Raw genomic sequence first — 9965 nt, 5'->3', positions numbered from 1 at the left:
ATCTTTTATATATAACCCGCCCCTCTTGCAGGGGCAATGTTTTTCTTATCAGAAAACTAAAAAGCTTCCTAAAAAGAGTCGAACTTCTGACCATGATATCATTATAGTCTGATCTTGTGATAAAAGGTCATGTGCCCTGGCTCTGTTGTTTATTGTTATAGTGTGTGTATGTGTGGTGTTTGGGTGTGTGTGTGTGTGTGTGTGTGTGTGTGTCAAATTTGATAATAAATGACATCGATGGCGAAATGGTGGGGAGGTCTTGTCTATAATTAAGTAAAACAATTTTAACCGTAGGCCCTATTTACTGAACGGATGGTTGACACTAATTTCACAATTTCAACTTGGTTCCATAGTTGTTTTCTTGGATAAGGCTATTTACAGACATATTCGATTTAATCAGGAAACCCAAAAAAAAATTAAAAAAAAAAAAAAAAATGAAATGGATGCCCAATAATATAAAACCAAATTCCCTGTAAATTTTCGAAATAGATTCAATTTGGTGTGGGATTCAGAAAAAATATCAAGCAACCTGGCGAATACTGATGGTAATGAAACATTGAAAAACGCAAAGAAAAAAAAACAACAAAAAAAAAAAAAAAAAAAAAAAAAGGAAAAAAAAAAAACAACCACAAAAATCAAAGACAAAAACATAAAACCCCACAGACAACAAAACAACCCCCCCCCCGGCCCCCCTCCCCCCTAAAAAAAACCCACAAAAAACAAAAGCAAACAAAAAAAAAAAAACAACAAAAAAACAAAAAAACAAACAAATATGCGCATTTACCAATTTTGTAATCAATCAGGTGCAAGGGATGTAAAACAAAACGAAACAAAAACACATTTATTGTAGGTCTGATAACCGGAAGCAATTATTATGGGCACGTTTTACCATTGTCGTAATGGATTTAATTTTATATTGGTTTCAGAACAATTCAATGACAACTATGTAGCTATAGCAATTTGGGTTATCAGACCTGCAAATAATATGCAATTTGCCGTCTCGATGATTGTAGTCTTGTGGAATGACAGACGACTTCTGACCTGCAGATCCCTGGTTCGAGTCTCTATGTGGACGGCACAAGATTGAATCTTTGGAAAAGACTCTTTATTCACATCTTCTCGCAATTTAGCGTTTAATAACGCCTTCATTCAGCAAAGATTATAATTTAGAAAATGAATTAACATTTTAGCGACTGGTGATTACAACTAAAGTGATCGTTAATACAGTGCAATATATTGTTTAACGGTGCCCAAAGTCCGTTACAATGAGTCCCAAGCCAACAGCAACACATGGCAAGTATGACGAGAAATGACGTCTGTTGATTAGTCCTTCATTTTTTCTTTTTAATTATAGAAAAACACTGCTACCAGCCAGATACTCGTCTTACAAAAAGAATCTGAATAAGAACAAATGTATATTGTGTCTTAACAAATGTGACGATTTTACTGTAGGTGGAAAGGAGAGGGCTAAAGTAGGAAGTTCCATGGAATCGTGGAGTTAATCATAGTTTCTGTAGTGTTCTCATGAGCAGTAACAATTGGATACGACCGTTACCTAACAAAATAATTTCCGACAGATCAAGCAGACCCAGATACCCGTTCAATGCTGGGTAGACAGAAGAATCTATGGGCAAAGTGCTTTTCCCAGGGGTATGCCGCCAAAATACCAAATCCGGATCACCTCATCAGATATAATAAGATAAAGTCATGCTTTGAGTCAAAGATCCTACCTCTACATCACAGCAAACACACTGTCGTACCGAAGGCTTCCTACAATTTGACGATAATAATAAATTGCACGTATTAAGAGCCGTTAACAAACATATTATAACAAACAACATTTTTGAAACAGAAATATGCTTAAGGTCCCCCCATAGTTCTTCAAATGCAACCCACCCTCTCAATCTGGTGCCATGTCGGGGGAAACCTGGTGTGGGAATCTGAATTTAAAGTTAGAATGACTTGACATGTGAACAGTCCGTTTTCCCTTCTTAAGATAACCATATTCCTTCCATTCAACAAATACTTAAACTGGGCCTGGAGGAAGATGGTGCGCTGAACCGAGATGCATGGAGATGTGGCATTCATTATGGCAACCCTGCAAAATGCGGGATAAGCTGAAAGAAGAAGAAGAAACAAATATTTAAACAAAATACTGTCCTCATTTTTGTGTGGACTGTATTCGATTTTCAGCATTAAAACCACGTCAACATAATACCATTTTGTATCAGTTTTTCATACATAAAGAGATAGAAGGACTTGCTATGTACACAAAGTAACCGGTGACAAGAGTCAAAGCGTTGCGTTATCAGCGACCTGCCTCTATACCGTGCTCTAATATAATGTCTTATTTCGTTTGGGCCAGAAAAGTTTCAGATCGTGCATCGATAAATTAAGATGGCTCTCATTATGTAAGAATGTCCCTAACCTGTCAATTCATTGAACTGTCATAATTGAGACTTTCTGGTAAGATTTAGGGTCATCTTAATTAATTGAAATTTGAAGTAGTAAATGATATCTGGCCAAAATGAAAAAAAAATGTATTTTATCAGTGCGCAACAACACAGCATTGGAACCATTCTTTTGTCCGTTTTTATGAATAGAAGGTCAAGATAAGGGTATGAAATTTTTCTTCAGAAGATCGATTTCCCATTAAAGCAAATGTCTATTTTGAAGAAAATGAATCTTTTTTTTTTAATGGTCATATTTAATATACTGTCAACAAAATTGAAATGAAATTAATAAATAAGTTTTAAAAAAAAATGAATATAATATAAATGAAATATTGATACAATTTGTATAAGTTTCGTTTATCAGGAAGTGGAATTATTGCAAAACAATTTTAATTATTTTTGAGAGACGGAATTATCTCCTTTGTTAATTACTTCAACCACATCACTCCATTCACCTTCATTTCTTTCTTTTGTTTTTACCACACCAAAATCAAATTGTCAGTTAAGAGATACTCATTTAAGCGGACAAATAATTTTTGAGGAAATTCGTGAGACAACACGACTTACCTAACTTACTCCACTGATATGACCTACTCTTACGTTGTCTCAGTCAGGGGCACCAAGAAATGAGGTGTCTTGTTCTTTTTCCAATTTCGTTTAGGTACTTTTCGACTTAGGAACTGTGAGTTGTTGTTTGTGGTTTGCTATATTAGGGATTTATTTTCATTTTAATTTGGTCAATCATCTGCATCTGGTATTAGATATGTCCAGATGACCTTAACCTAAAATAATTTTCGATTTTGCCTGCCAGCCGAATGAGCTAGCCTTCCAGTATGTGAGCATTTATCTCAGTACATTTTTATACAATGACAAATTGGTTTAGACTCCCAATTACATCCTCACTCGTCACAGTGATAAAAAAATCTTCGGTGTCTAAAATCAGTAAACAATGTCCAAAAATCAGGATAGGCAAGCTTTCGGCCAGTCGGCATTGACTCACGTTGGATATTGCCTAACGCCAAAAGTTGAAATTTAAGTCTAAATACTAAATTCTGAGCTGTATAATTTTCATTAAAGAGAATGAATATGGCTTGTAATTCCGAAGTTAGTTTCATATTTCTGATCATTTTGAGATTAAATTCAATTCTCTTAAACCGTCCGTCCAGAGTGCACACAAAAATCAGACAATTAACGTTGTGGAATCAAACTCATTTCCGAGAGAGGCCCCCCCCCTTTCCTAAATATAACCAAATTTTGCGTTTTTTTATTATCTGTAGGAAGGGCTGGTTATAAAATGTTTGTTCTTTGTTCTACTTTTGTTTGGATTATTTCCAGTTCTTTATATCATACACGTAGAATATAGGTTTAATGTTTAATTAAAGCGGCATAATCAAACGTTGTCCACTTGCATGCAGATATATAGTGCAAATAAAAAACTATAAAATAATACCTCTGATCGTTAGCATTACATTCACAATTAATATCACCTTTTATATTGACAATTTAATAATCTGAAAAGACGCGAGTTTAAAAAAAAAAAAAAAAAAAAAAAAAGCAAAAAAACAAACAAAAACAAACAAAACCATCCTTCAAATATCGATGAGAGTTTTTGCCAAGATGAGGATCATTTAAATCGATGGATTTTTGAAGGACGAGTTTTCAGGTCAATTATTAACTACGTGTTTTTCCAGGTTAAGGCAGTTAACCGATCAAATGGCTCGTAAAACTGTTCTGTCTACTAGGCTGAAAAGGCATCGTTTCGATCTTATGGTATTTCTATTGGTGAAGCAAGAATACATTTATATCGTTTGGACTGTTAATCAGCCCTGGTGTGCTGCTTGAAACTAATGTTATGCATTTGAAAATCAAATCAATCTCGATTTTACAAAGGAAATGTTCTATACTAATCTTATTTTTGATTCTTTCATTAAACAATACTTTATCATCGAATTGTATATTATGTTTTTAATGAGAATTGAAACATATGACCCAACGCCACAAACTGTATTGTGTCGGGCTGAATCACATCATGAACAGTGAATTTGAATCAAAATGATGAGAAATTCGAACTTTTGGCCTTTAGCAGTGTTAAAGGATTTATTCTTTAACACGAAAAATAGAACTTATCTCCGTTTCATTTCTGTGGCCAAAAAAAAAAAAAAAAAAAAAATTGACTTCGATAACCTATTTCACCTAGACATAATACCATTTTGATACAATGGGTCATATATTTGGACATTTTTCATTTTAGGAAAGTACCAGGATAGACGTAGCCGACGTTCACATAGTTGCAGGTCCGATAACCCAAATCATTATGAGTTCATTGTTGTAATATACCAATCAACGAAAACTATTCTCTATAAGAAACATGTTAAATCAAGAACATCATTACAATGTTAGCTAGACGTCTAACTCAAATATTGTTCCTACATAGAATTGTATTAAAACAAATATCATGTCTCGTCCTACATGATTTTAAGTTTTGTTATTGACCTGGGACCGCTCATAAAGCGCTTTGAGTACATTTAGTGAATATTGCGCTTTATAAAAACTCACGTAAAATAATCAAGCTATATCCTATTCTCCCCCTCCCCTCTCAACCACGTCCTTCAGAGAAAAAAACAAAACCCAACAAACAGATAAAATGTACCAGCCAATGAAAATCCTGATCATCATTGGGACAGTGGTTGGAGGAATCGGAGTAGTTGACGGAGACCTCATCACAGACAAATTCCCTGATGACTTTGTCTTCGGAATTGGTAGCGCTGCGTACGTGACCGAAGGTGCTTCAGACGCCGATGGTGAGTGAACAAATTAGGATTACGCTACCCTATAATGACAAAGAGCCTTTATGAGTTTGGCCAGGAAACATGGAATATTTCTTCAGATATTGACAGACCAAGATACCTCCAAACTTGACTAAACGGCCCAACCCTCGAAGAATAGTTAGATATTGCTTTGATTTTGTTTTTTGTATGCATGCTTATTATGTATCATGTAGTGTCGTGATTTTTAATTTTGTTCTTTTTAAACATTTTTATTTTTATTATGTAAAGCGCCGCAGAGCACGATTAACATGTGTGTTTAGGCGCTATATAAATTCATTATTTACTATTTACTATTCACATCATAAGATATTTTGACAATTTGTTGATTCCTCAACATGATAAGATTTTTTCGAGCAAAAATGAAAATATAAAGCGTTTTGTCAGAGTAAGGTAGGGTAGTTCTCTGATTCACTTGATGATAAACCCCATTTAGATCTTACAGGTTAACCTACTTTTCCCTCCAGGGAGCTATTTTTTCTTTCATTTTGGTATTCTATTTAAAACAACTTACCTTCTGGTGTCACGCTTTTGACCAATATTGAAACCTTTAAATACGCAGTTTAGACACTCATCAATGTGCCAGGATTTTAATTATTTTTTCTTTTGTATATAATGCAACATTAACAATATCGCTTTGTCTGACAGAGATAGTCGTTTCTAGTAAAGAATGACGGAACAGGACCACCAAATATTTATAAATACTTATTACGACAATGATGGCAAACAAAAATCTAATAAGTTTTTATTATATTACGTCAGACGAAAAGTGAGAGAAAAATGGGTAGATGTTATTCTTTGAAAATCAACTTTTTCAATTGGTCCTTGTTTTGTGTCGTTGACTTAGGCCTTTTACACACATTAGCGCACTTGTGTGAATGAGAATATCGCTATAGGCTTTGATTGTAAGAGTACTAGAATAAAAGAAAGCTTCATTGGTGACATAAAATCAAATGTTATTCTGTTACCATGGTGACGAATTAATTAAGACATTGATCTAGAAGACATGATTTTAATGGCAGATTTCGATTCTAACCGGAGTAAGGAATATTTTCCATTTATTCTTTCAGTATATAAACATTTATCCAAGCGAAATCTTTCAAAAGTCGATTATTTAACCAGTTAATTGCCGTACTCTGAAAAAAACCCCCCAGGTATTTTAAAATTTGGCCAGAAAACTCGTCCTTCGAATATCGATCGATTTAAATGACCCTCCTCTTGGCAAAATTTCTCAAACCTGAGAGCTCGCGAGGTGCCAGGTTCGAGAGTTTTTGCCAAGATTATATCGATCGATTTTCGGGGGATGAATTCTTCTGGTCAACTTTTAAAGACTTGTCTTTCCAGAGTACGACAGTTAACTGGTAAAGAACTTCAAGGTCATAACAGATGTCTACAGGTCTCCACATTCCACGTCTTGTATGGCAGAGGACCGTGTCTCATCGTAGCCATCCTTAAGTTATAGCCTGACACTGAAACCCAAAAAAAAAATAAATGGCATTTTGACGTCATTATTTGGTTTTTGCACCGCCTAGTGAGTTGTCGTTAGTAGTGCTCATGGAAACAAGTGGTCCCATTGGTTGAACTATTGAATACAACTCATGATTTATTTTCTTTTGTGGCCAAAGACTGGCATTTTGACATCATTTTTTGGTCAGTGTCAGGCTATAACTTAACGATGGCTACTGTCTCATGCACCTATAATTCCAGGCGTGAGGATCAATTCATTCTCTTGTACATGTTCACACCAGGGATCAGTGAATGCCCACATGTCAAAATTTAACTAAACCTATTTTACTTTCATATATCTAGAAGGTTGCCAGTATGAATGTGGATATTAATTTACCAATAGTCAATTTTCCCGACAAAAATATAACAAATGTAATATAAGGTTTGAACGAAAACTGGTAACTTTGCTGCAATTTGATTTAGTGAAGGGTGTTTGCAAGTCTTTTCATATCAATTATTTGGAATTTTTTCATCTTATGTCCAAAAGTGTCTTTTGATAAAGAGTGACTACTTTTATTAAGCATGAAATACGTTGACAAACATAATATTTTACTGGGTGAGTCAAAACGTAATGGAACAAATCTCCTACTGATAAAGTTTGTTTTTCATGTTACGTCATATTTGGCTAAATTGAACTTACACGTGCACTTTTTAAACCAAAAATCATCAATTTCAATTCTGTCAAATTTTGACAAAGTTACGACAGTTCAAAATGGCTGCCCCCATGGATGTCCGTCAGCGACAGAAAGCTGTCATTGAATTTCGAGTAAAGTCTATAAATTCAGACATTTTGTAGCGTCAGCAATTTAGGAGGGTTGAACCTGAGTCGAAGAGATAATCATTGAAATGGCGACACCCCTCTTCCCCAAAGATCAAAAACTTCAAAGCTGAGAAATCAGCTGGGAAAATTATACCAACAATGTTTTGGGATATTAAAGTAGTTAAAATGAATTTTTCCTGTTTTTTTTTCTTCAAATAACTGTTGATTTTTGGGGCGAATGTCATAAAATCGACCTTTAGGTACAGCCTCATATAAAAGCAACAACCCCCCCCCCCCCCCACCCCCAACCCCCCCCCCCCCAAAAAAAAAAAAAATAACCCACCAAAAAAACCCCATAAAAACAAACCAAAATAACCCCCCAAAAAAACTGCAAATCTAGATGAATAAAACATCAAAATGTTTATATCGTCTTTCAAAGACGCGAAATTCATTGCGTTATCACAAGTCTTCACAAATAATTTCATAATATCGTATATACTTTATCTTCCATCCCCAACCAGGGAAGGGGCCCAGCATTTGGGATGAATTCACCAAGACCAGTGACAACATCTTGGACGGCAGTGATGGGAAAGCAGCGGCTGACGGATATAGGAAAATACAAGAGGATGTCATCAGGCTCAATAATATAGGGGTAAAACGTCCTATGGAGATAAAGATATAGGGAGTAAATCTGACTCATGAATGAACACCACAAAACAAACAAAGTTTCGGCCTTTGGCCTTTTTCAAGTAAACGCAGAAAACATATATATTTATATTAGATTGTCATAATAATATAGGCAAAAATTTGAGTCAGATTTACTCCCTTTATCTTTATCTCCATTTTATTGACTCATTTAATAAAACGTCCCACTCTCTCATTTAATTTATGAACCACAGCATTCAACCTGTATAATGTCGCGGTGATTTAGATGTTGAACATAATATATTTTATAGTCATAAATATGAAATGTTGCAGTCCTTCGAGGTCATTAGGCCCAAGAAGCCAAAGTTTATCCCTTTTCTACAGCGTGAAAAGAACTATAATTATTTCTGCTACCCTTTGGATAGAACGCAGGTCTATCGTAGAGTACTTTCAGTCACGTCTAACATACCTAGCTACCCAATAACTGGGTCTGGAAAAAAAATCCCTGCTTCACCCGGGATGGATCTCAATACCTTTGCGTGTGAAGCGAGTGCTCTATCAACAACGCAATCTGGACCTCAAATGTGGAACTTTGGTTATGTTTATATGTTATCTCTCTCTCTCTCTCTCTCTCTCTCTCTCTCTCTCTCTCTCTCTCTCTCTCTCTCTATATATATATATATATATATATATATATATATATATATATTATATATATATATATATAGGACATCGATGTGGTTTCCTAAAGAGATAAAAACTAAAATCTCACATTTCTGGACTTTTTAACCTCAAAAATACTTTTTGTGTTTTTTGTTTACCTCGATATAATACCAGTCTTAGTTGATGAGTCACATTTATAAAATATCTTCTTCTCTTCTTCTTCTTCTTCTTCTTCTTCTTCTTCTTCTTCTTCTTCTTCTTCTTCTTCTTCTTCTTCTTTTCTTCTTCTTCTTCTTCTTCTCCTCTTCTTCTTCTCCCTCCTCCTCCTCTTCTTCTTCTTCTTCTTCTTCTCCGCCTGCTTCTTCAACTCCTTCTGTTCCTTTCATTCCTGTCTTTGCTTCGTACAACATCTAGATATCTATATACCAATTATAATTGCCTATTATTTACACAACCTTTCTCTTAATCTTATTTTTCAAAAAACAAAACACAAGCTAAATATATTATTTTTTTTTTCAACAGCCATAGTCTTTAAAATAATATATTCTAAAATTTTTGGAAAAGCTTTTTTTCTCTCTTCATTATAACAAAACATATTTTTTCCCCATTTTAGCCAGAAAACTATTAGAATCGACGGAATAAATAATCGTTAAGTTGTCAAAAAGTCTCAAACGGGACCTTTCAGATGTGTAATGGTTGGGACTTTGTAATGCACTAAGAGTAAGGTTCACATAATATTACAAGGTCTGATAATCGAACGCCATTAACAGCTTGATTTAACATTGTTTGAACGGACAGTATTTTACGTTGGTTTGACCGTATTTCCATTTGAAGAACGAGCCCATAACAATTTGGGTTATCATACCTGCAAATAAGCACACGTTGACTAGGCGTCATTTAAAAGATCGATATTTAAAGTTTAAGGGTTATTCTAATCAATCGATATTTGAAGTAGAAGTTTTGTAGCCGAAAAAACAAAAGTGCCTAGTAATAGCTTTTCTGTCCATCTGTCTATGGTGCTTGGCCTTCTTACTTAAATTTGCAAGTGTTTGCATTGAAATAAAATTATGTTCTGAAGAAAATAAAAGCTAGTGAGAAAATACAAGTAACTTT

The 9965-nt window shown here is 34.6% G+C and overlaps 1 protein-coding gene across 1 annotated transcript in view; it reads left to right on the top strand.

The window, feature by feature from the left end:
• Positions 1 to 3049: 3049 nt before the first annotated feature.
• The window catches only part of LOC144961729 (lactase-like protein), an 8162-nt gene continuing 1246 nt past the window's right edge, over positions 3050 to 9965 (top strand). Inside the window, exons 1-3 of the mRNA XM_078894826.1 lie at positions 3050 to 3135; positions 5067 to 5254; positions 8066 to 8196. Coding sequence (XP_078750952.1) covers positions 5098 to 5254; positions 8066 to 8196 — 288 coding nt within the window. The 5' untranslated portion in view covers positions 3050 to 3135; positions 5067 to 5097. The remainder of the gene's footprint in view (positions 3136 to 5066; positions 5255 to 8065; positions 8197 to 9965) is intronic.

Source organism: Berghia stephanieae, unplaced genomic scaffold, assembly GCF_034508935.2.
Source record: "Berghia stephanieae isolate SIO BIC M18660-M18661 unplaced genomic scaffold, UCSD_Bste_1.3 scaffold380, whole genome shotgun sequence".
In the NCBI taxonomy this organism is placed as follows: Eukaryota; Metazoa; Mollusca; class Gastropoda; order Nudibranchia; family Aeolidiidae; genus Berghia; species Berghia stephanieae.
Note: the sequence above shows the minus strand (reverse complement) of the source record. Positions and strands in the feature narration are given on the sequence as shown.